Raw genomic sequence first — 27,335 nt, forward strand, 5'->3', positions numbered from 1 at the left:
TTGTATCATTGATGAAGGCGTTACACACTAGAAAATTGACGTTACAGTATGATTACACTGCACAACCTCTTTTTAGTTCTGTACAAATATGAACTGATTGATTCTAATTTTTCTACCGTTTGCGTTTGATTGACAGGATTCCAGTCAGATTGATTTACTGAAGGAGCTGATGGATTTGCATAAGGACATGGTTGTCATGCTCCTCTCCATGTTGGAAGGTGATCACTTTTAAGGTTAGAGCCTTGCCAAGAGAGCAAGATGTCCGTACCTGTGTATGCTGATTCACCTTTGTCTTTCATCAGGAAACGTGGTGAACGGCACCATAGGCAAACAGATGGTGGACATGCTGGTGGAATCGTCCAGCAACGTGGAGCTCATTCTCAAGTTCTTCGACATGTTCCTCAAGCTGAAGGACCTGACATCATCGGAAGCTTTTAAGGAGTACGACCCCTACCAAAGAGGGCTCATCTCCAAGAAGGACATTCAGAGGGCCATGGAAGGCTGTCAGCACTACTCCCTCACCGACACCGAGTTCCTGCTCTCCTGCATGGAGACGGACAATGGCGAGTTGGACTATCACGCGTTTGTGAAACGCTTCCACGAGCCAGCCAAAGACATCGGCTTCAATATTGCTGTGCTCCTCACCAACCTGTCTGAGCACATGCCTGGCGATGCCCGTCTGCACACATTTTTGAAACTGGCAGATAGTGTTTTAAGGTATGCTCTTTTCCATATTTCTATGCATGTTGTTTTACTGGAGTTATTGGTTTTAAAAATGTTTTTAAAATATCCATTATCGTTATTTCTTATTGTTATGAAGGCCAATGTCATTCCTTAAAAAAAAGAACTACCGATAACAATAATATCTCATTCACTGGTACTTTCAATTCCACCTTCTGCTATTTTACTGTAGCAATGTAATTTTGCGGGGCAATGATGAAAGCGTCCATTATTATTATAATTTGGCCCATCATTAAGCAAGCCCATGTTTTTGCTTTATGATGGGATTGATATTGATAACAGCACACGCGTTTACTCGTTCACAGGTACTTCCAGCCTCACCTGGGCCGCATTGAGATTCTGGGAAGTGCGAAGCGCATTGAGCGTGTTTACTTCGAGATCAGCGAGGCCAGCCGTACCCAGTGGGACAAGCCTCAGGTGAAGGAGTCCAAGCGCCAGTTCATCTTTGATGTCGTCAACGAGGGAGGAGAGAAAGAGAAGATGGAGCTTTTTGTCAACTTCTGCGAAGACACAATTTTTGAGATGCAACTGGCGGCACAAATCTCTGGCTCGGATGTCAAGGAAGGGACATCCAAAAAGGATGAAGATGAAGAAGAGGAGTCGACGGAAATCAGACCTGGGGAGCCGAGTGCCTTTTCTCTGGCTTCAGCGATGTATGTTTTCCTGGCTCCTCTGTACTTTCTGGTCATGCTGACATCACTGCTCTCCATGCGGAACCTTCGAAAGTACCTGAGCAAGGTCACCTTGACAAGTCTCATAAGCGCTATTTTCTCATTTTTCTGGAACATTCTCTCGGGTCTGGCCCAATTGGTCTTTTGCGTGATCTCCTTTGTACTCTACGTGCTATACCTGACCTTCATTGACGGGGGCATTATTGAGAAGGCAAAGAACCTGACCCTGGCCGACCTGATAATCGACGCCCCTGACCTTGCTGAGGAGGAGGTCACCACCGCGATGATGTATGTGGGTATGGGGGACGTGGTAGGCGTCGAGGAAATGACGGACATCAGCTCATCTCAGGATATCGGGGAGCTGGGTGTGGACCTCTCGGCGGTGTCCATCAAGGATCCCCTGGTGCTCACCGATATCTTTGGCCTGCGCATCAGCAAGGAGGGCAGCAAGTTCAGACTAGTGTCTGGAGACTCCAGCACCGAAGGTGCTGCTGATGTTGCTGAACTCAGGGCAAAACAAAAGGTAATGGGTTGTGCTGTCAGGAGATTTCAAGGTGGTGCTTAAAGAGTTATGTAGCCACAATTTTATAATATGAGAATAACTAATTTTGTTGTACCTGTTCAATGGCAATAAAGACATTCATTCATACTTCGAACATTATCGTATTGTAATCAGGGTCAGAGCTTGTTGTGTTTATGCAGAGCAATGTTGAGTTTTAGTCCAGACACAGTGATTGGAGTATCTGGCTTCAGAATCTACCATCAAATATTTAGTCATCTCAGATTATAACACAGTTCTTCTATATACAGTGTGATGATGACATTCAGTTTATCAGCAATATAGAAAATCTGACCCCCATATGCTGGGCCAGCCCAAGGCATAAGCAAACTTTGCGATGGCTTAGGGCCCCCATGCCCCCAGGGGGCCCGTAAAGTAATAGACTAATAGTTTTTTATGTGAATAGTAACAGAGTAATCATTTTTATTCCTTTGTGATACATAGTTTTCTGTTTGAGAACTTTTTCTCCAATAAGTACAGTGCATGATGGGTACTTGATCTGCAGGCAGTCTACTTATGTCCTTAGCTCCTACCCCTCGCTCGTGAAAGTAAATGAAGCTTATGAAGCATCTGATGTTGAGTAGGTGGTGGTATGGGGGGCATTTTGCTTAGGGCCCCATAAAGGCTTGCACTGGCCCTGCCCCTAAGTATCAGAATAAGAATCAGTTAAATATTTGAAAATGTGAAGATTTGGCTTAATATCAGTAGGCCTACCACATACCTGGCCATTTATCTCATTCCACTGGGCACAACTATATGTGTATATAGATACACTATGTAGGCTACAGCTGTGGAGTCAGGGTGGCTATCATTGTGCAGAATGTTTGCCAGCAAATTACCACCCTGACTCAGGTGGGCAGGAAAGGGTATATCCTGCTGTTCTGTGTGCACTAAATCCATTATGTAAACAGATGTGTGAGTGCATTTATCTCATTAATGTTAAATGCAGTAGACTCTGGGCTGTTGATGATGACTGTGTGTGAGTGTGTGGATTGTTGTGGGCCTTGCTGTGTTCAGGGCACCTGAGTGTGAAGCACATGGGTGAGCGGTTAGGGCGTCAGACTTGCATCCCAGAGGTTGCCGGTTCGACTCCCGACCTGCCAGGTTGGTGGGGGGAGTAATCAACCAGTGCTCTCCCCCATCCTCCTCCATGACTGAGGTACCCTGAGCATGGTACCGTCCCACCGCACTGCTCCCCATGGGGCGCCACTGAGGGCTGCCCCCTTGCACGGGTGAGGCATAAATGCAATTTCGTTGTGTGCAGTGTGCAGTGTTCACTTGTGTGCTGTGGAGTGCTGTGTCACAATTACAATGGGAGTTGGAGTTTCCCAATGGGCTTTCACCTTTTTCTTTCACGTGTGCAATTAACCCTGATTGCTTTGCCAAAGCCTCAATCAAGTTGCTATCAGCCTCGCACATCACCTGATCATGACGGGCGGTATGTGTGTTGTGATTTCTGCTAAAAGTCACACTCAGAGAGTCACACTCTCACACATCACAAGCCCCGTGTCTACTACATTTACTGTTAATGAGGTAAATACACTTACACATCTGTTTCCGTCATGGGTTTAGTGGACACAGAGCAGCAGACTGCTATGCACTCTCCTGCCCACCTGGGTGATGGGGGCCAAGATGTGCTCTGAATTTCTCAGCTCCCACAGTTGATCAAATTGCCTCTGTATGTGCCGTCTATCTCAAGTAAACATTTTGGTAACAAACATAAGGCTGCCGTTTCCCACATCATCAGGAGCGCATTGTCTTTTGAAGCTTAGCACATCAAAGTGATGCATTGTCAGTCGCACTGCCTGCTGTCAAATAATGAAGAAAATTGGAAGCAGAAGGCTTTTAACTGAAATGCCTGTGTGCACACTTTTATGAGATAAAAAGACTGGGAATTCTATAGGTATTAAATGGACAAACATTTTTGTAGACTGACGTCAAAATCTTGTTCTTTTACAGCTATATTTCAGAAGTGTATGGATAATTAACATGTATTCTCAGAACTTGTCAAACTCTGTCTACTACTACGATTTAAGTGTCCACATTCAAGTCTGTCTAGCATCATGTTGTTTTTACATACGTACGTGCTTTGCCTTCATAAGTGCTTATCTCGCCCCCTGGGGCTTTTGTAGGTATTTGGATTCAAGACACAAGACTGTGAAGAAAAGGAAGAGAAAATATATGAAAAAGCAGAGTGAGTTTGGTTATACTTCAAAACGTGCTGACAAAGTCATTAAGGAGATTTAATAACACAATTAAATGCAGCCGAACACAATTTGATTAGAAAGTGAGCGCTAGCTTCACAATTGTGAATGTGTGCTGATGAACGTCTTCATTTGTAAGTGAAGTGGAAAATGTTGTTTACAGAAGAGAGGACGATGAAAAGAAGGACAGGAGGACTGACGGCAAGCGGAGATGGAGGAGCAGACAACAGCACTGCTCAAAGCAAGAAGAGTCGCCTTTCTGGAAAGCACTCAGCTCCTATCAAAGAAGAATGCTTGTATGATTAATAACACAACACTCTTAAACTCTGTACTGGATGTAATCATTAATTCACTGGTCCATTAGTGATTATTACTTCATTACAAATGCTTCCACTTTGATTAGTGCACCGCCATGTCTTTTCTTCCACAGAACTGCTTTGCCCGGAATTTCTACAACATGCGGTTGCTCGCCCTGTTTGTTGCCTTTGCTATCAATTTCATCCTCCTCTTTTACAAGGTGAAAGCATTTTCCTTGAAATTTTACACCAAGCATTAGGCACTGGGGTGACAAGTCAATGTGTTTTACAACCACCCCATTTTAGAACACATCAATAAATAATAAAACTTGTCGTAGCGCTAGCACTCTTTGATATGAATTTTTATTCCTGTTGCTCCCCATGGCGGGTTATTCATCTATGTTTAACCCCGTGACTATATGCTGTCACAGCTGGGGGCATGTGGTGGGGTGGGCGTGGGTCTAGGCAGGGCTGCTGACATATTTAGCCGGGCCCAGGATAAAATAGTCACGGGACACCAAGGGACACCACCACCAAATGCATACAATGTAATGAGGACCAAATTCTGACCCCATGTTCTCCCTGTGCCCGAGACAACTGACCCATTTGCACCCCACTCCAACCCTCCACCCCCACCCCCTGGGTCTAGGTCTCTTCCTCGTCTGGAGATGAAGGTGAAGCGGAGCCCCAGGGCTCTCCTGTATCATCTTCTGACTTCCCCGGCGATGGAGGCCAGGGCAGGGAAAAGGAAGGGCTGCTGCTGTCGCCCCAGGCCACCCAGGAGGACACAGACACAGACACAGACTCGGCTGCTACTGCCTGGTTTGTCCTGGAGGAGGACACTGGCTACATGGAGCCCTCTCTGCATTACCTGGCCATTATTCACACTCTCATCTCCTTCTGCTGCATCATCGGCTACTACTGTCTGAAGGTAGAAACTCACACCATACCGTAGATGCCGTGATGCAGTGTAACCAAGCACACTCCAGTCAAACCCTCAAGAGCGGGCTTGATTGGAAAGCTACCGGATGAGATCACCCCTATCAAATGTTTATGGTTACACTTAATGATGTCTATTTCCTAATAAGCATTTTATATTGTACTTAGTGTATTACCTCTTACTTTATGTTCATCATTGGGTACTCTCATTTACTGCTGCGTCATTGGCTACTGCTATCTGAAGGTAGACATTCACAAAGCAGATGCGATGACACAATAATAATAATTATTATTTTTATTTGGAGCGCTGTTAAGGATACCCAATGAAACTTTACCAGCCTGGCGAGCTAAACCCCCAGGGAGCAAATTTGCAAATTTGCATCTGCTAACAGCGTCTAGATTTCTATGCTAAAACTTTACAGGATAGAATGTCAAAATAGTAGTGTGTTAAAACAGAAGTTAAGTAATTAGTTAAAAAAGAAAAAGAAAAAAAAAGTAGTCAAAGATGCATTGTATAATATAGGTCAGCAATACATGTTAAAAGGCATAGCAGCAAATAATAGTTAGTAATACATGTTAAAAGGCATGTAGCACGACACAGAACAATAACAGAGCAAGGTAACTAAATAAAGTATAATAAAATAATGAATACATAATAATACCTCAACCAGTTTTGACTGTGATGGGTAAGCAAGGTTGAAGAGGTGTGTTTTGAGAATGTACTGTATTTGAAAGTGGAGAGGAAAGTACATTGCCATAGTGAAAGGGGGAGGTTGCTCTAGAGTGGATGATGCAGGGAAACTAGAGGATATCATCCATATTAAATGTTTATGGATTTAGTTTATTATGTGCTTTACTGCCAAATAATCACTTTATTTTGTATTTGATACATCTTTATTCACTATGTTCATAATTAGGGTACCTTGAGTCAGTGAGGCATTTTGAAGCATTACAGTACTTGCGCACATCTGTCTACTGTGTTTCAGTTGGCTATTGAGCTTACTTTATGCCATCTCTCTGCTGCCTTTCTGTTTTCCTACTATCTTCTCTGTGTATTAATATTATATGTTTATTTATTAAGGACTAGCTGATGAGAGATTAGAAGTTAAAATGCTTAACCCCTTAGTGCAGAGCCTTTGTTATAACCTTACTGTCACCAAAATTGTAATGGCTGTGTCTTAATCTGTTACTTAAGGCTCTCTGGAATGTCATAGCAATGTTGTTATGATGTACGGTAGTTGAATATTTCCACTGGCGACCCTATCTGCACTAAGAGGCTACTGAATTAAATACTGAAGTAAAGTTAATGTTATCAAGTTTATTCTTGTGGCAATTTAATTTGTGCATCATTTTTGGCACAGTTGATGGAGATGTTTGTTTTCTCTGACTGTTTTTATGGGTTGTCAGGTTCCCTTGGTGATTTTTAAGCGAGAGAAGGAGGTAGCACGCAAGCTTGAATTCGATGGCCTTTATGTGACCAAGCAGCCCTCAGAGGATGACATCAGAGGACAGTGGGACAGACTGGTCATCAATACCCCGTGAGAACACAACTTGTATTGATGTCCAGTGTTTATTTGCATAATTACTACATTATGTTACATTTGGCAGGCGCTTTTATCTAAAGTGACCGAGGACAGTCATGGCATACAACATGCTGGTACATACAATATACACTGTAAAAAAAACTGTTAATTTAGGGCAATTCTGCAACAGCATTCTACTGTTTTTCGAAAAAACAGACTACTGTGAAAATATTACTTTGAGTCACATATTGAGCATAAACAGTAAGTACTGCACAATAACAGCATTCGCCGTTGTGGAAACAACCAAGTTATTTTAGGCAGCACCATTGAAACCCATTCATCCTCCACTTGTCCGTGATCACCATCAAGCTTCAATACCACCTGAAGAACTTAAGTCATTCTCACTGGTTAAAGATTCTCTGATACTATAAAGCATGATGAAACAATTTCTAAGGAAACTACAATACTTAAAAAGTGCTTGATGCCGCAAAGTATGAGTAGCACATGCATTTTGATAGTGATGAAAGTGTGAATGGCTGAAACATGTTAAGAACTTGTAACACTCTTGCAACAAGCAGTCCCATCTAAACCAATCTGCTAATCAGTGCCTGGCCTCACCTGAGTACTAAGGGCTGTTATGCCATTATTCAATTATGACCTTCACCTGCCAAGGGCCTGATGACTCTGGTCACATGGTACTCTTGCACCTGTAAATTAATCTGGACTATCAACACTTCAGTTGCTTGCCTGCCTGCTGGCTGGCCTGCATGGCACAGCATAGCACTTGCTTGCCTACAAGCTTGCTTACAGGCTTGCATACTTTCCTTTTTGTGAAAGCTTGCTTTGTGGCACTTGCTGTGTGTGGCATCATTTGTGGAATTGTTGCATATAATGCACTTGCTGGGAATTAGGCATTGTTTTGAGAGCTAGCTTGTAGTGCTGCTTTTTTGCTGTGCTACTTGGTGCAAATTACGTTTTTACAGACTGGCCAATGCTATTTTCATCATTGGCTCATCAAGAGCTGATACATTAAAACGCCCCCCTCACACATTCCCATTGTCATTGTAACATAGCACTGCGTAGGCCTACACTGAAATTGTATTCATGCCCCACACATTCAAAGGACCACCGCAAACCAGCATCTTAATGTAGCATAGTGGCGGCATGGTATCATGCTCAAGTCACTTCAGTCATGGTGACCGATGGGACGGTGGGGCGGTAACATGGCCAGGGTATGGAGAATGATTGGTGGGAGGGAAGTTGCCATGGCCATATTCATGAATGCAACTATGACCCAGTAATTGCCTGCTATCTCACAGTACATCTTCAACTTTTTAACTGTAGTGTACCGTTATTTTACCTATACTACTGTATAAATATTGTAGAGCAATTAGTTTTTAGTTTAACAATACTAATACTGTGAACATTCTGTAGAGTACTGTTACTTTAACAGTTCAATTGCTGCTGACAAATAGTTATATACTGTGGTACATTAAACAGTACTGAGCTGTGTTTGATGTTTGGTGTGAAATAACAATAGAATTACAGGTAAATATAATTGCCAGTAACTGCCGTTATTTTGCAGGGGAAATCTCTTACAGTGTATGTCATTATTCCCTCTAACAGATTCTCTTGGTAAAAAAGTAAGTGGAAACAATATCGTTAGTGCACTGTTTGTATACAGTAGTATAGCCTACAGTAGTTTATTGACACCACAGGTATTTGTTATTACATTATTACATTACATTGCACTTTACAGACCCTGTTTTACCCAAAGTGACTTACTAATATATAGATACAGGGTGTTGGCTACAGTCCCTGGAGCAATGTCAGAGTAGGTGCCTTGCTCTTGGGCCCTTCAACCATGGACGAGGTTGCCGGAGACCACCCACATTATTTCTACTAGATTCTAACATGCAACTTTCCAAACCAAAGACGACCATTGCACCACCTTACCATCAGGCCACAGCTGGCTAATGAATAACAACGGAATTTCAATTACAGGTGTATTATTGCCAATGGTCATTATGATATACACATTTTGTTACACTGTGTGTGTGTGTGTGTGTGTGTGTGTGTGTGTGTGTGTGTGTGTGTGTGTGTGTGTGTGTGTGTGTGTGTGTGTGTGTGTGTGTGTGTGTGTGTGTGTGTGTGTGTGTGTGTGTGTGTGTGTGTACTTGTGTGTGTGTCTGTCTGTCTGTGTCTGTGTCTGTGTGTTTTCCATTCAGATCATTTCCAAGTAATTACTGGGACAAGTTTGTGAAGAGGAAGGTAAAACATTTTTAAAAATGTTCACTTTAAATCAAAATACCAGCTGTCTTTTAATAGTGGTGTGCAATGAAATGTCTATGTGTGGGCGTGTGTCTCTATATGTGTCTTTTGCCAGGTGATGGATAAGTATGGGGATTTTTATGGCTTGGCACGGATCAGTGACCTGCTGGGTCTGGATCGAGCGGCGCTGGACTTCAGTGCTCAGGCCATGGAAAAGAGGAGACCCAGGAGGGAGCACGACCTTACAGCCATGTACGTTACAGTATTGTCTAGCTCTGACGGCCCAGCTACAGTACCTCACCTCACATCCTCTTATTTACAGTAGGACCCACTGGTTTTGTATGACACTAGCACATTAACACCTTAGACGTCTCATGGTATGTGCATGGAATGGGGAAAACATTTACTGGAGGAGTCACTGATTTTGTACCATGTTTTCTTGACTGTGCTATGACTTCTCCTTGCTACATCCAGCTCGAAAACACCTCGAAAGCCTCATGGAGGCACATGGTGTACACATAGGGTACGTTCCAATATGTGACCTTGCGTCCTCCACTTGGGCTTGTGGCCTCGCCCCGCCTTCTGGCCCCACCTCCATGGAGAAAACAATAACGTTTCCCAGCTGTCAGCCTAGCCACAACAACTTTTGGGTGACTGTTTTTCATTCACCATCCAGTTTGCAAATGAGAAAATTACTTTACAATTGAGCTTTCGCGAGATATTCAAATATAATGTTGTTGTCAGTGATGTCATCATGACATATTACTTCCTGGTATGAGGCCACAAGCACAAGTGGAGGACGCAAGGACGCATATTGGAACGCACACATGGAACTGGAGAAAAAAAACAAGTGGCTCTTCCTGTACACACACTCAAAGCAAAACAAAGCAGGGAGCCCATTGCCAGAAGATGGCAGTGAGGGTCAACCTTGAAAAACCTGAGATGTGTTACTGCTCTTACAAAAAAAACACACACAGAACACGATAACAGTGTGTGAGACTGACAAGGTTGTTTCATCCTCTTAGGCTGAGCTCCATTGACGTGAAGTACCAGATATGGAAACTTGGGGTGGTGTTCACTGATAACGTAAGTGGAGAGATTAAAAGGCCTTTGAGGCTGATGGGAGGTGTGTATAGTACAAAACTTATCTTCAGTAAAGGTGCACACACACACAAAAAATCAGCATTACAAAAAAAAGTCAGCATTAGAAAATCTGAAATGACATGGCAGCCAAGGACATGCCAGAAATGAATGTTGACGTAGAAATGAGCTAGAGATTGACAACAACATTAGCATGATGGTTTACTATAATACCGGTATGTCTTCTAATATCTGGTCCATTGTTTCTCTGTGTCTGACCTAGTCTTTTCTGTACCTGGCCTGGTATATGGTGGTGTCTGTCCTCGGCCACTATAACAACTTCTTCTTCGCTGCCCACCTGCTGGACATTGCTATGGGATTCAAAACACTAAGAACCATCCTCTCCTCTGTCACTCACAATGGCAAACAGGTTCCTGTGGAGATTTTCTTCTGATTCCTTTTAGATTCTTACAAACACAGTTCTAACCTTACTGTCACCAAAATTGTAATGGCTATGTCTTAATTTGTTACTTAAGGCTCTCTGTAATGGCATAGCAAAGTTGTTATGACATAGTTCAGTATTTTCAGCAAAGTGAATAGGCCCGCCGGCGACCCCATCTGCACTAAGAGGCTACATGAGAAATCCTTTCAACATGCAATTGTAACCAACAACATGGCATTTTTTTTGTTCAGAATGGTTAGGATCATGGAAAGGGCTGAGCAAAATAATGCTGTGTTGTTGAATTGTTGTTGACAAATCAAGGGTAGCATAAGCAATACAACTGCACGCTGCAATACATGGGTTCTAAATTTTGTTTATAACCTGACTGCGCGAACCTAGCTGCGCACAACTCAACCTCTGATTGTTGGAAACCGCTGTCGGTCAAAAAATTAGCTCACATGGTTGGCTGCCAGTGTCTTGCCCCTCCTCATAACATGGTGTTGATAAACACTGAGAACCCATGTATAGGCAGGGATTCTCCTCTAAGTAAGAACAGTGCTGTTAATGATGCCAATTATATTGATGTGTGTGCCACAGTTGGCGCTGACTGTGGGCTTGCTGGCCGTCGTGGTCTACCTCTACACCGTGGTGGCCTTCAACTTCTTCCGAAAGTTCTACAACAAGAGTGAAGATGGGGAAGGTGTGGATATGAAATGTGATGATATGATGACAGTGAGTATTGATTGCTTTCCACTCATGCATGCCACTCACTGAACACTGCTGTGTGTGCGTGTGCGTGTCTGTGTGTGTGTGTGTGTCTGTGCGTGAGCGAGTGTGTGCATATGTGCGTACATGTGTGTGGGCGTGTGTGTGTGTGTGTGTGAGTATGTTTGAGCGCACTTTAACCTGTTATTTAAGTTGTACGGCTGTTTGAGAGATAATCATCTGACGCTTTAGTGGCCTCCGGGCATTGAGGTATCGATCCAGAGTTGGCCGGCACACTGTTTACCTGTCAATCACTCCACCCTAGACCAGAAAGCTAATCACTTCATCTCTTCTCTTCCAAATGAGCCAGGGAGAATCCCTAGTCATGTTTGCAGAGTTGTAATTGCTGAAAAATATATCAGGTACTGTATAGGCAGTGTGTCTGAAATAGGATATACAGTATTAGCTAAGGCTGTGGTTGTCTGAGGAGGTGCGGGGCTATGGCTTAGAATTTTCATTTTCTCCAGATGAACCAGTTAGAAGAGTCATGTTTGCAGAGTTGTACAAATGCAGTGAAATACTGTACATAATGTAATGTATTAAAATGGCATGTAATATAATGTTATGTAATGTAACCTGTTTCAGAAAAAAAGTATGCACATTACTGTATTCATTACTTTTTGATAAGGTTTTTGCTCTCAAGAGATGTGGGGTTATGGTTGAAAACACTCAGAGCTTTTTTCCATTGCATTGTTTTAAACTTTCCATTGACATTAGTGGGAAACAATTGCTGCTTATTTTTTTCATTTGTAGTCCTGTAATTGAATCTAGTTTCAAGCCCAAGTCTAATTTTAACATTCTATTGACACAATTGTATTAAGTGGGAGAGATTTTGCTGCTAAAGTGTCTTATCTTCATTACAAAGCTCTGGGGGAAACTGCATATTGTTTGCCGCATGTCTATGTATTCTGAGTAAACTGATACAGTATAAACCCAGATAAAATATTTACAACACTAGTGTGGATAGTCAAAATATTCTAACAAGGGAGTCAACAGTAATTTCAACTCTAAAGTTCTTACTTTTGCACAGTATTGAGTAAAATTTCCTCTGAAAGTGTTACACTGGCCGAAGATGAAAATAAACACTATTTTTGAGTGGGACCAAATGTTATCTGAAGCAGAGTTGATTTCGACTCTGTAAGGGTTATATTGACACTGATATTACTGTGTGTTTTCCCCCCTCCTAGTGCTACATGTTCCACATGTATGTGGGCGTCAGGGCAGGTGGTGGCATTGGGGATGAGATTGAGGACCCGGCCGGCGATGAGTTTGAGTTCTACCGCATAGTTTTCGACATCACATTCTTCTTCTTTGTCGTAGTCATCCTGTTGGCAATCATACAAGGTCTGTCACATTTCAAATATATTTATGTTCCTTTAAATAAAAAGTCTCATCTTCGCTGCATGGACTGAGCTGAAGTTATGTGTTATGTTCATATAAATCTGTCATATAAATCTGTCATTTTACTGCCATCTTTAACATTCCTCTGCTAGTGGCAGAGGAACTTGGTTTGTATGCAGTGTGGCAGATTTTTTTGTGTGTCTTATTTTGATTGTCAAGAGTCACTTAAAGTAATTTAACTTTTTGTAAAAAATCATTATTAACTAACTTTTGCAATCTTCTGACAAATGGCCTTATTTAGCTGTAATAGTAGTATCGAATGGAAGTGTGCGTGCGTGTGTGCGCGTGCGTGTGTGTGTGCGCGCGTGTGCTCTGTCCACTCTGTCCACTCATCTCGCTTACTGATTTGGATGTCTGTATTCATTATGAGCCGATTTGCCACCTTTTGGACGTTTGGGCTCATTGGCGTTTTCCTTCTCTTCATTAGAACATTTTGATTGAACTCATTATTGTTCAGTCTGATCTCGCAGTTTCTCTTTTATCTCAGTCAGTTTATCCATGCAGAACTAAAGATATTGTCTCAATGTTTTCAATGATATTACAAGAGATGTAATGGGGTAGGGATAGTTTGGGCTGGCCGCCACCGAAATATGGGAGACACCCACGGAAATCACTTTGCCCATCCTGTAGTATCCTCTTCACACTGGATTACAGCTAGCCCTCAACCCATGCAGCATGAGTGGAGCATAATGTTCATGCAAATTCAAATTAACATGTGTTTGTCACATACTTTTCCCTCTAATTGTTCCTGAATATGCTCGTGGGACTGCAGGCCTCATCATCGATTCCTTTGGGGAGTTGAGAGACCAGCAGGAGCAGGTGAAAGAAGACATGGAGGTATGGCCACCATATGGTTCTTAGACAGCTCAACACTAACACTGTGGCGTCAGTATGAAGCAGAAACAGTTAGAATTTATTTAGATTAAATTATAGATGGATTGGATTATACAACATATGCTTCAACCCCTTAAGACAGTTCCCTGTTACACATTAGCTGTTACCAGAATGGCAATTGCCAAGTCATAATGTATTGCTTAAGGCAATGTGCACTGTCATAGTGGTGTAATACTATGGTAGTTAGTTGTTTTCAGTGAGTATTACATCGTGTCAGTGGCCGGACTGTGTCTGGTAAGGGGCTACTAGTAAGCCCTGATGGAAATGCCATTGCTTCATCAGATAGAACTGACAGAGCAGAATGTTTGTTTAGAATACATTTTACATAGATCAGATCATACACCATGATAAAGTATGTTGTATGTACAAACCCCAACTCCGGTGAAGTTGGAACGTTTGGTAAACAGTGAATAAAATCAAAATGCTATCATTTTCAAAACATTCAATCTATTCATTAGATGGAGAATAGTGAAAAGACAACATATTAAGTGTTAAAACCGAGAAAAAATATTGTTTTGGGGGACATATGTACTCATTTCTAATTTGATAAATCCAACACGTCTCAAAAGAGTTGGGACGGGGACAATAAATGGCAGCAAATGTCGAGGAAGACTAAAAACAAAACAAAAGACAACACTTAACAGTTAAATACATTAACCGATGAGATGATTTTATATCAAAAACAGTGTTAATTCCTATCTTGGACATGATTTCACCAGCTTAAATGGTGGGTGTATTCCTTGTCATGTTTTGCAATGTTTTCCTTTCTGTAGTGCTTACAGTGTGTCAGGTCTTGACCAAAAACCCACAATTGTATCACCTGCTGGTCCTTATGATGGAGCCAAACTGTTAAAACATAGTAGAGAATGCAATTTGACTTTACTATGTGGCAGTAATCGAAGATCTCCCTTCAAAATATAATGCATGAGTGACTTTTCATGCTGTTTAAAACCGATTTATACCATACAGCACTGTATTTAACTGTACAGATGAGTGAGAACATCTTAACCAATGCACTACTGCACCCGCATGCCATCATGGAGGCTGACTTTTGAAGTTAGCACTAACACAAGTTAGATGGTCCATTTTCACTGTAGCACAGGATGTGCAATGCTCTATTATTGTCAAAAAGAATGGACTTCTACAACTTCTGCTGACTTCTGTAAGCAAAGGACAGTTTCCCAAGTCTTCTGGGTCTATTTCAAGTGAGTTCAGGTGCTTAGGAGAATGTTACACCCCTGTATCATTTGCACGCATTAAGCATTCTTAATATGGTCAATTTTCAATAGCTCTAATTCCTGGAGTGCTAGAGTGAGACTACAGCCAATATATATTTCATGATGTCATGAACCTATACAATGATTTTAGTAACAAAAATATGTCTTATATAGCCTACACTCAATCGTGGTAAATCAAAGGGAATTCAAAAATGTATGTAATAACTATGGTAATTATTCCCTTTGCATATTTAATTCTGAATGACTCAGCCTCTCTGCGATGATCTTATACCTGGACACCTATATTGTCTGTCAGTACAATTCATTTTGAAATGTTCTTCTTTGTTGTTTTATCTTATTTGGATGTTTACTAAATTTCACTGATCCCCGTCCCAACTTATTTGAGACGTGTTGCATTTATCAAATTAGAAATGAGTACATATGTCCCCCAAAACAATTTTTTTTTCTCGGTTTTAACACTTAATATGTTGTCTTTTCACTATTCTCCATCTAATGAATAGATTGAATGTTTTGAAAATGATAGCATTTTGATTTTATTCACTGTTTACCAAACGTCCCAACTTCACCGGAGTTGGGGTTTGTACTTAAGTAATGCCAATGGCAATGTAATGATAAAGGAATGTAATAATAATCCTAATGGCTAAGTCCAGTGCTCCAGCAGCCTTTAACGAACTGGTGCAACAGGCCGCAATCAGAACAGCTCCATCTCACCAAACCAGAAGGCTTTCCCCAGCATACATTACATTCATCCATTACTTTGTGCTGCACCATCTCACAGAGCCTGTACATCAGAACTGCACTTTTCTTTTACTTTGCATGTCTAGTTTCGTATGATTGATTATGGTGAAATGTGCTGTGACAGTGCATGCTTCCTGACCTCACCTATTCAATGGAATAAGAATTGGCTTTCTACACATATGCAGGCATCTAAGATGATCACATGATGTGCAATACTAACTGTCACTGTCAAATCAGTCAAAGATAGGGTTGTTGTCATAACTGCTGAAATATGAAAATGTGATTTAAGCCTAAGGTACCTGCAAGAAATGCCAGCTGAAAGCCTGAGCCCTTGTTAGGAAAAGGTGCCCTGAGCCTATAAAAACCTAAATATCTCAGCACATAAAAGAAGCACATAAAAACTTGAAATAAATTGCAATTAAAAGCTAGGACCCTCATCATGCATTAGAATTTGTTCATTTAGCCCTAACATACCCACATTTAAAATAAAAAAAGTAAAATCTCAAAAGCCTGAATGCAACATCTACTATGTCGCTGCAGGCACCTAGGTCAATGCAGCCTATACACAGCATCATGCTTAAATGGGTAAAATGTGATTTATTTTGGTCTTTTATGCAGACAAAGTGCTTCATATGCGGCATCGGTAATGACTACTTTGACACCGCTCCCCATGGATTTGAAATACACACGCTGCAGGAACACAACCTGGCAAACTACCTGTAAGTACTACCACAGACCTATAGCATGTGGTTTATGTGTTTTGTGCAGTGGTGAATCAGAGCACCAGAGCAGCCCTCTAATCTACCCTGCCAAGCCAGACTATATACAGACTAAAAACAGACTGACACAGAGCATCGTGATTGAAGGACGGATTTTGTGTCCTTCTGCATGATCTCTGACGGTGCAGTGCTTGACCAACTCACCAGGGGAAAATGTGTTTGCCAGGTTTGTCTAGATTACTCTGCTTCCTTTAGTCATGTTTATCAGCAGTTCAGCCAAGCTCTGGTCTTTGTTCTCTGATTAAATACGGTAAATGCAACATCTATTTTACAGTAGCATTGGTTGTACTGTACTTTAAGTCCAGCTTTTGTGGGCCTGATTGTCTAAACGCACCATCATGTTTATTTGGCAGATTCTTTGTGATGTACCTTATCAACAAGGATGAGACTGAGCACACTGGTCAGGTAGGCCCCACCAGCCTTTTATCACTGCTCATGACAACAGCTCATTTTTCACTGTTACTAGTTTAACTAGTAAGATTAAATGGGCGTAGTGGTTAACATAACCTCAGTAGGCTCTATAAGACATATGCATATGAGTGGTGTAGTCAAGTTAACAAGGCACAAAATCAATGGCTCTTGCTGTAGGCCAGAAAAGTGTTTTTGCTGTGGCTGTCAAAAAGGGTTCGATTTACTTCAAACGTTAAAAGTAAAATATAATCTAATTCATTGCAATAGTATTACTAAAAGTACAAGTTGTACTTCAAGAAAAAACATGCAGTGAAATTAGAGTTGTCCATTGGTACAATCCATAGGTGTGTGTTTTTGTGAGGTTGCTTTGGCTGGGTATAGTTGTGTCAGGCACTTCTGTACTTATTTCAACTGATTATGTAGGAACAAAGTACAGAGGTTCACTTAATTGTCTGTTTTGTCTCACAGGAATCGTATGTGTGGAAGATGTACCAGGAGAGGTGCTGGGAGTTCTTCCCAGTGGGAGACTGTTTCCGTAAACAGTATGAGGAGCAACTTAGCTAAGACCGCAATTCACGCCCAGAGGCTGTGCTGTGGGAATGAGTTTGAGACGGCAGTACTGTAGTCCATAGCCCCTTAACAGACACCGTTCCGCCACTGGGACATTGTAATAGTCACTGAAAAGAATTAACTACCATTGTACTACACCACTTTGACAGTGTACAGGGCCTTTAGTAATCCACTACAAATTGGTCATTCTATTCAAGCATCAGCTGGTTTATAACAGGGGTAGTGTCTTGAGGGGTTAAAACTGTTGGACTGACTCATTCTATGAGATGTCATATAATCTTAGTCATCTAGTCAGTGCTTGTTAACAATGTACAGCAGAAGTAATGTTCTGCAATGTTGTCATTCTCTTGGAATTATCCCCAACCGAGTGAAGCAGGAGGATCCTGGCACGATGCATAGGGGTCATGGATCACGCTGAAGGGGCTTATTCCAGAAAATTGACCAAATCTCAGAACATTACATACAGTACTTGGTGGTTGTTATATGGCTACTTGTCAAAAAAAAGCTTATGGAAAGTTTGACATTTTTTGCTGTAACAATGTCATATTTGAATGTCATCTGACTGCTGCTTATGGCTTCGGACTTTAGTAGTGAGTAAACACACTGCTTTTGGGGTGATAGGAAAGTAAAACAAAACCAGATTCTGTAGTCAACAGTCAAAGTTTTTCAGTGTATTGTATACTGCATTTGACCTCCAAAAATGGGAGAGGTCCAGTCATAGTCGATGGGATGTTTGTAAACTTTCTAAAGAGTATAAGTATAAGAGTTTTTGTTATTCACTATTTAAAGGAGAAGCTTACTCACAGAGGGTGGTGTGAAACCTACGTACTATTTCATTAAAATAACACCGCAAAGGTTTGTGCAAGACTGTGTTTGTTCGTTGTGTCAAGCAAAGAGTAATTAAGAATTTTCAAGTATTTTTTATTTGGCAAAAGCTCTAAAGTGTGTGGTGTCATCCTTGATCTTTGAATTTGTCATTTTCTCAGGAAAATAACAAGGTGCTAGGCCCTTGTGACAACATGGTCTGTGGTCTGGTGGCTCTCAAAAGCCAGACAGTAAACACTGCTGATGACTAATATTCAATATTGCAGTATAGGCCGTTTGGAAATGATCCTGAAAAATCATTGGGGGTTGCCAGAGATGTCTGCTGTGCTTCGTAGCAGTGATATAAAACAGCGGTGTCCGCATGGTATGAGACTTGATGCTATGTCTGAGTCTTACCACAGGAGAATAAGACTCTTCATCTGCAACACAATTCATTTGTGTTGACGCCACACAAGTGCTCACTGCTCATGCAGTTGGGGGAGGGGGGGGAGCGTGCTCCACATTAACATTAGACAGTTACCGTCTGCTGTTTGAGAGTCGTGGCCTGCCATTAACCCTTATTCACAGTCTCCAGCACAGCAGCAGTTGTCTTATCTCTTTATCATTAGGATCCATATTACCATAATAATATTCTCTGTCCTCTTCCTTCGCTTGTCTGAATGCCATTAAAAAGAGCCGTCTATTACTGGCTGCATATGGTACGGTACGGTATGCTTCCTGGCATTCTCATCGTACAATTACCGTACTGGCCGGAGTGCTTCCATCTGCAGCCCTTGCCTTTTGATCCCGCGCTTATGTCAGCCTGGCTGCTCCTCTGCTTAGTATTCTCACCATATCTCTTCCTATTGCATTTGCCTCTTTCTTTCTCTCTTTCTCTCTCTCTCTCTCTCTCTCTCTCTCTCTCTCTCTCTCTCTCTCTCTCTCTCTCTCTCTCTCTCTCTCTCTCTCTCTCTCTCTCTCTCTCTCTCTCTCTCTCTCTCTCTCCTTAGCCCACCCAGGTCTTCTTTTGGTCTCCTGGCTCAGTCTCCAACACTCCCTCTCATCTTCTCGTCCATTGCCTCCTCCAGTCGACTTTACTCCTCTTGTTGTGGGAGGTAGATGTGGAGCGTGTGCCTTTGTCTCATTCCATTGTTTCACCTGGAGTGCAACCCTTTGAGGAGTTCAAGGTAAACAATGGGGGTAGACCACACACAGGTGGCTACAGTACATGGATGGAAAATCTTTTATTTGGAATTCAGTGTGTTTCTAATTAGGAATGCTGATGTTGGGCTACTGCTATACAGCTGTGATCTTGCTTTGGCATCCATTGACACTTCGACTCCTTATTTCAAGGGCAAGACCGCCTTTTCCAGTTTCTAATGAAGGGATTTTTGGGAATACTTGTCGTTATTTTGTTTGCCGATGATGGGCTACAGCTACACAGCATGGTGTCTTGTTATTGCCTCTATTGCCACTATTGCTCTTCATTTCAATTTATTACAAAATGATTTATCCCTCTGTGTGCAGACCCCCTTTTTCTTCTTCTAGTGAAGTGGGTTTTTTTTGTTTTTTTTATCCTTATCGCTATTATGTTTGCCTTATCAGCCCTAAAGAGTTAAGCTCTTCGTGAGAGCCAGCAGTAGCCACTGGAAAAGGCCTAATGACTGCTTAAGATGCCCGGCTGGAGACTAATGCTATTTCTGAATACCAAGTAGCAGCAGCTTCTGCAAAGACTCTTCTGCCTCTTCTGGTTGAGTGACACACAAGAGATGCATCAGGGCGAGAATGTCAATCATTGTAGAAGTTTTGAAGTCCAGCTGAATTGCTACTAATGGTGGGCAAAAACTGCTTTAGTGAATTTGGTTTGCGAGAGACATGCTCGCTCATTAAATGGGATGTAATGGGAATGGTCAAAAAGGCCTGTCCAGCAAACGATGCATAAATAAATGCAGTAATGGCCAAACTTTTGAAGCATGTGAAGGTGACAATAAATTTGATGGAAACAACCCTGCTAATGGCGGGCAAAACAGGTTAAGTGGATTTGGTTTTGTTAGAGACATGCTCGCCCATTAAATAAGGTGTGATGGGGAATGGTCAAAATTTCAATTTCTATTTAAAAGGAGTTCTGTTTTTTAAAATGGTCCGTCTATCGGACAATTTTTGAAACAATGCAGTAATGCAGTGTTTCCCAACTAGGGGTAAGTGTACCACTAGGGGTACGCGAGCAAACTGCAAGGGGCACGTGGAAAATTAACACATGCGTGGAGGACAGTCATATTGGAATATAGAACATGACTGTGGGGTTACTCATGGAATGACAAAAAGGCTTGAGGGGTACACATGACAAAAAAGGTTGGGAAACACTGCAGTAATGACCAAACTTTTGAAACGTGAAGGTGACCCTGAAGTTGATAGAAACTACCACTAGCTAAATACTAAATAGTACTTAATACTAAACTCTTCCATGTGTTTTAGGTTAGAGGTTAGTTTTGCTCATACATCACTATATGAGGGAGTTTTAGACCTTTACAATGAATTAATGTTTGGGAAAAAAACTGTACTAATGCGTATTACCATTATTTTTAAATATCACAGGGCACGTAGTACGGTTACCGGCTTGGATATGCAAAGCCATAGAAATGGTAGCTTTCCCTTAGAAATTATTTCATGTAGTTTCAGGATACTTGGATAAAATGAAATAAAAAGTAACATAACACAAAAAATGAGCAGGATATTATCTGTAGATGAAACCAAAGTGGATTGTACATTAGGGTGCATCAAAAAAACGCTTTTTCAGCCTATTGATCTGTCTGGGTGATAAAAGTGTTCCACTGCATGTACAAATAACACATGCAAAATATTTTTGCAATCCATGGTGGTTTACAGGTCCAACGGAATATGAGCTGATATGAAGGACTTGTGGATTAACTGTGTCAGTCTTTGCCAATTCAACGAAACCCTCCGACCTAATAACTTGGACTGTTTTTGTGATTTTGTTGAAATATTTTAACCTAAATATTTATATGAAATAAAACCACTTTGACATATGTAAAATAACAGATTCCTAATTAACTATAATCATCAGTACCCCCCAAAATAATAGATATAGGTATTTCCGAGAAACTGAGAAATTCACACACTGACACACAGGCTAAGCAAAAGGAAAAAAATCATGCAAATTGCTCCAAGAATGGCAATGCACCAATCAAGTAGTCAATATGGCATTTGATACCACGGCTTCAAATACTGGCCATCTGAGCACAGCCTGCATAGCCATACAGCTTTCACTGGGACGACCACTGCTGTGGTCTGGGTGCCGCCATCACATTGGCGAGGTGCTACTCAGTCAAATATTTAATGACCTCAGACTGGAGGTGTCACGCTCACCAGAGGTTGCACTGTTCTCTCGTCTGAGGGATAATTGGCACCTATTGCCACATGATGACAGTGCAATTTGGAGCAATTTGCATGTTAGGTTGCCAATGATAGTTCCACAAGCTTTGTATATGCAGGCACACCAAGCAACTTCAGCTGTGTATTATCTCCAACAACAACTGTCAGGCGCTCTTCCTTCTGGCGCACATTGTCAAGTGTCTGCGTCAACTTGCTGTCCCAGTGCAGGGTGCACAAGGCAGGTGGTATCCACTGCTCATGGCATTCCTCACTGATGGTCTTCAGCACTTTACGGCGTGATCGATCTGCTGTGGCATAGGATGTGGAAACTTTTGACAAATCACCACCTGACTCTGAGATCAGGCCACGTGTGAAAGCAGCTTGCTGCATAGGAGTCATCTTCAACCTTGTAGCCAGTGACACAAGATTTGGCCGGCTGAGGATGTCTGGTGGAATCAAGACTGTGGTGCCTGACCTGCTTTGTGTCCTGTAGACACCAGAGTAAAGTCCTTTCAGAAATTACTTGTGAGAGTTGCAAGTAAGAGTTCGAAGTCCCTCCATGGCTGAAGATCAGCTCAACAGTTATTCACCATGCCTAACAAACTCAGAGTCAAACACTCTGATTTTCATGAGGCCTTTATTTATTACAACATCATTCTATCCAAAACGATTTTTTTCCTTTTGCTTAGCCTGTGTGTCAGTGTGTGAATTTCCCAGTTTCTCGGAAATACTTATATCTATTATTTTTGGGGGTACTGATGATTATAGTTAATTAGGAATTTGTTATTTTACATATGTCAAAGTGGTTTTATTTCATTTAAATATTTAGGTTAAAATATTTCAACAAAATCACAAAAACAGTCCAAGTTATTAGGTGGGAGGGTTTCGTTTAATTGGCAAAGACTGACGCAGTTAATCCACAGTTCCTTCATATCAGCTCATATTCCGTTGGACCTGTAAACCACCATGGATTGCAAAAATATTTTGCATGTGTTATTTGTACATGCAGTGGAACACTTTTATCACCCAGACAGATCAATAGGCTGAAAAAAGCATTTTTTGATGCACCCTACTGTACATGCAATACTTCCTTTCCATACTGTACATATCTTCAAAAAGAACATGCTATTATTGACTATCCTCCTTTAACCTACAGTATGGTTTTAACAGCTTGAGATGTTCCATCGATGGCTGTGAAATAGTATACGGCATCAACACTATCTCTTGCCTGTTAGGGATTAATTTATGTCAAAATATCGACAAACTGATGGTGACCAAACCTACAACGTCAGCAGTTCTTGATCGTAATTCCTGGATCCCAATACAAAAATAGCTCCCTGAGAGAGAAATGAAAATCCCCCTTTTCACTCACGTCATTTATCATGAAGAACACGTTTAATTAAGAAGAGGCCCTCCATGTAGGTGGCCAGTAGTGTGAGCTTATGTTACTGACGCTAATACAAACAGGTACGGGGTGGGCGCACAAGTATGGAGGTTTCTGTGGTAAATAGACCTAATGGTCATCTTTCATGAAGCCTCTTACTCATTGCAAGCCTATACCAGTAAATAGTCTTTCCCAGTCTTTAGCAACTTAACTTCAAAGTCCTTAGTTCGGTTAGCCTACATTGTGGGCAGTCAGATTCCTTGCAGTTGGTCAAAAGCGAGGCTATTATTTCTCTTACGCTTACCTACCGTCAGCCAAATTCAAACTGCCTAAATATAGCCAGTAGGTTTGGTCCCTATTTCTCCCAGAGTACTTCATGAGAAGAATATTCTAATGGGACCACTCTGTAAAAACACCTTATGGTGGGGCAATCATGCCTTGGGCCCTTGATTTAGATTAGCAAAATGAAGTCCTGGGCAGTGCAGTGGATCAGTGGCGCATGTGTTTCTAGGCGACAGCAGCCATGCCATGGGAATGCATTAAAGCCATACCCCCCTTAATGTATTCTCATCATCAATCCCAAGGACTTAGGTTATTACTTGGATGAGGCTAATCATGCAGAGAAAATATAATTAATTAAAGCAGTCACGAGGCACAAAGAATTAATGGATTTTATTGATCCTGCATCTGACTTTGGCCTCAAAGCCGTGCATTATTCATTAGGTCCAGGTGATGTAGGCCATATGGTTGTTGGTGGGGACTAAGGTAAACATTGGCTGGTGGTGTGGACTCGAGGCAGCTTAGGGAAACATGGAAAGCTCTGGCACCTCAAAGGAGCATGCACTGGGACTGGAGAACTACAGACTTACTAAAGCATAATTTTGAGCAGGATAATTATAAAATAGTGGATTTTGGTAAGCGGGGCAGGCAGTAATACTTCACTGTACTTTTGCTAAACATGTATTGAAAACAGAACTGTTGTGTGATAAATGCAGTTCACGCATTTACAACCCAGCCAAAATTAGGGGCACCAAACTGGAAAGTTATTATCTGAATGCCTTTGCAGATCTTAGTCAAACTCGTATTATGTAATGTACCGTATGTGATTGAGAGGGTGCACAAATCAATGCCATACTTTTATGGCCAAATGCCCAGCTCATCATTTCTTTTTCTTTCCTTTTAATTCTTGCCTGCCTTATTTTTTAGCCTTAGTTGTAGGAAATGCTTGAAATACTTTCACACAAACCTACAGTATTTCTTCGTAATTCTTGTAATGCTTCCAGAATATCTGTCACATCCGTATGTTATATCTGCATTTCTGTGTACTGTATGAAAAAAGGCTCAAAATTCACTACCTCCTCTACAGTCTCATTAATCATTCATGTCTGAGCACCACTTATATCTCCAATTTTGCCATAACTGGTCATTTTTACTTGTAAGCCTGGTCCAGCTTTTTCACTCCAAATATGGCTATAACTACCTAAATACATCTGTCCCAAAACAGATGTCTTCACACCCTTCTTTGAGATTGAGAGAAATTATCCTATTCTTGTAGCAGCTGGTAGCTTTTTCCAACATTGGAGGGTCTATGGTAGTGAACAGCTTGGATTGTGATTGTGTGAGTAGATCAGTGGTCTCCAATTATTTTCCTCCGAGGGCCAAATTATGTAGAGCAAGTGATGCTGCGAGCCAAACCAATGCCCCAACCCAATGAGAAGCAAGTTAGATGTCTGGACAGAGAGCAGACTTTTTTTCTTATCTGTTTTCCCTTCTTGTCAATGTCTGCCATGCCCGGGCCGGATTTGGACCGCATGCCTTTGTTTGGAGACCAAGGGACTAGATGGACGACAAGACTAAATGGTTTGATTTGGCAGAACACAGCATCCGGGAAGAAACATGAGGCTTTTGTATACATTAGTGATCGGATAGGCTACAGCAGGCCCGAAGGGAGGTTTATTGGTGAAGCTCATGGCCTTGTGCTTAATTTGAATGAACACATGAAACTAATGCATTTGCATTTTGGACCATTTACAGCTATTTAATTTATTAATTGGATGAGTAACTGTGGAGTCATCTGGCTGTGTTATATGTTGTCAGCATGAGCCTTGGGGAACCCCTGTGGGTAGGATTTGAGTTTAGGACAGTTATGCTTGCCATGGCACATTAAAGGAAGCTCCAGTGAGGTACGGTAGGATTTGAAACAGGATTCAGGACTGGGCTTCCCTCGCTGATGCCCATGTCCAAGAGTATTCTAAATCGTTATCATTGACTGCATTGAAGGCAGGATGTACATTAAGTATAGAAGTTGATAAGGAAAGTAAGGAGTACTTTCAGAGGAAGTACACGGGCCATTGAGAGATTCCTCCCTGAAGAATGAGACAAAGTTATCTGCAGTGAGATTTGTGGCAGCCAGAGATGGAGGAGGGTTAAGCAGTGATCTGACCACAGCCTGTTTCCATGTGTCAGTGGCAGTGCTGCTGCTTTTGTCATTCATTGCACTGTAGTTTGCCATTATTGAAATCAACTGAAGTAATCGCACATATGTGTTGGGTAGTAGCTTCTGAATCACAAGGCGATCCAAGGAGCTGAAGTGAAGAAATACTGTACTTCCAGTCTTTTCCAACCTCAAAAACTCAAACCCATACTGGTACTGTGTGCCAGCTTGTCAGTAGCAGTAGCAATGTGAAAGGAAAGCAAGAAAGTGGCCTTCTCAGTTACAGCTGGGTTGAACCAAACGCCTTGGGCATCATTTATGAAATATTTTCAAACCCTTCTCTTTTCTCTCTTCATACACTTATCTCCAGATTTTACCCTGGAATGTCAGGAGTAGGCTGCTGCTGTTGCTGCTGATGGTGATGTGGTATGCTGCCTGAATAAGGAAGTTTGAGTTGGTGTGTAGTGCAGCAAGAGAGGGATTTTGACAGGGAGGTCAACGCAACTGAAAGTGAGAGCATGGGCTGTCAGTGGACATCTCTTTCTCCCTCCACACTCACCACCTCTGAGGTTAGTCTGCCTTTAAACCTGCTCGGCTCTCCTCGCTACAGAGAGAGAGAGCGAAGTGTCAGGCTCAAGGGAGAGCGTTTTCAGTAGAATGTGTAGTGTGCATCACAAGACACCTCAGATGAGCAGAGCAGGGTTCTCCCTCTCTCACGTCTCACACCCATGGGAGAGAGAAAGAGGTGAGCATCTAGACATGTACTCAGCTCAGGCTCGGCTTACACTGTACACAAAGGGCATTGCAGAGCAGAGGGAATCCACATAACTCAGAAGTTTCGCCACGCTCCATTCAATGCCCTGTCAGTAGCTATCTATTAGAAGTTTGCATCTTAGGACAGCAGGAAAATAAGTCGTCCAACAACTGCAAAGAGCGGAGCAAAGTCCACGTCAACAGTACAAAAACAGAAATAGACTATATTACAGGAAGACGGACAAATCGAGAGCTTTTTTGTAAACAGAATGCATTCTGTTTAAACAGAATGCATTCTGTTTAACTTAATTTAACTTAAAGGGGCTCTAGGTAGGATTAAGAGTCTAACTAATCACTGTCCCGAGTCAGCCGGTGCTTATTTGAGACATTAGTGGGTGAACCATGACTCTCGCGACCACTTCCACGGTCGTCTGACAGAAAACCCCAAATGCAACTTTTGACAGAACGAATGTCGTGGGAAAAACTTCACATACGAAAAATTGCTTTACATACTGTATTCATGTTTGTATCAACAAATCAACAATATACATCTTGTAAGAAGAGTATTTGTATATACTGTATTAGTGGGACGAATTCATTTAACTTATTGTGGGGGAAAAGGCAATATCGTTTTACATGGACTTTTGGTGATTTAAACATTGCTTTTTGTTGAACGAACAGCTATTTGTTTATGGGGAAACAGCTGGTTGTACTAGATACCCCATAGACTAGCTTGAAGATGAACACAGAAACTCATTCATTTTATGTTAAGTCCTTTTTATTATTTATCTGCCCTAAAAGCAATCTGTGTAAATTGGTATTGAAATAAATTGAGCTAAAGGGACTCTCCATTAACATTCTGCAGATTGCACTGATTCGTGTAGAAGTCAATGCTTTATTTTTTGACTACCCCACATGGATGAGGTGTTTTATTTCAGTGTGTATGAATGAGATTCACCCATGATACCAGGGCCCTCTTCAGTAATACGGGTAGCTGGTAAGAGTTTTCAAGAGTGTTCGATAAAGCACTTTAATAAGAGAAATA

General features: G+C 41.7%; 1 protein-coding gene across 1 annotated transcript in view; it reads left to right on the forward strand.

Moving 5' to 3' along the window:
* The window catches only part of ryr2b (ryanodine receptor 2b (cardiac)), a 119,120-nt gene extending 100,754 nt beyond the window's left edge, over nucleotides 1-18,366 (forward strand). Inside the window, exons 86-103 of the mRNA XM_063191251.1 lie at nucleotides 137-218; nucleotides 303-717; nucleotides 1,047-1,935; nucleotides 4,104-4,165; nucleotides 4,339-4,471; nucleotides 4,606-4,692; nucleotides 5,121-5,402; nucleotides 6,818-6,948; nucleotides 9,162-9,204; nucleotides 9,320-9,456; nucleotides 10,230-10,290; nucleotides 10,568-10,714; nucleotides 11,324-11,458; nucleotides 12,679-12,835; nucleotides 13,665-13,729; nucleotides 16,381-16,481; nucleotides 16,895-16,946; nucleotides 17,421-18,366. Of these exons, the coding sequence (XP_063047321.1) occupies nucleotides 137-218; nucleotides 303-717; nucleotides 1,047-1,935; nucleotides 4,104-4,165; nucleotides 4,339-4,471; nucleotides 4,606-4,692; nucleotides 5,121-5,402; nucleotides 6,818-6,948; nucleotides 9,162-9,204; nucleotides 9,320-9,456; nucleotides 10,230-10,290; nucleotides 10,568-10,714; nucleotides 11,324-11,458; nucleotides 12,679-12,835; nucleotides 13,665-13,729; nucleotides 16,381-16,481; nucleotides 16,895-16,946; nucleotides 17,421-17,516 (3,075 nt within the window). The 3' untranslated portion in view covers nucleotides 17,517-18,366. The remainder of the gene's footprint in view (nucleotides 1-136; nucleotides 219-302; nucleotides 718-1,046; nucleotides 1,936-4,103; nucleotides 4,166-4,338; nucleotides 4,472-4,605; nucleotides 4,693-5,120; nucleotides 5,403-6,817; nucleotides 6,949-9,161; nucleotides 9,205-9,319; nucleotides 9,457-10,229; nucleotides 10,291-10,567; nucleotides 10,715-11,323; nucleotides 11,459-12,678; nucleotides 12,836-13,664; nucleotides 13,730-16,380; nucleotides 16,482-16,894; nucleotides 16,947-17,420) is intronic.
* The last annotated feature ends 8,969 nt before the right edge of the window (nucleotides 18,367-27,335 follow it).

Source organism: Engraulis encrasicolus, chromosome 24 (assembly GCF_034702125.1).
Source record: "Engraulis encrasicolus isolate BLACKSEA-1 chromosome 24, IST_EnEncr_1.0, whole genome shotgun sequence".
Classification (NCBI taxonomy): Eukaryota; Metazoa; Chordata; class Actinopteri; order Clupeiformes; family Engraulidae; genus Engraulis; species Engraulis encrasicolus.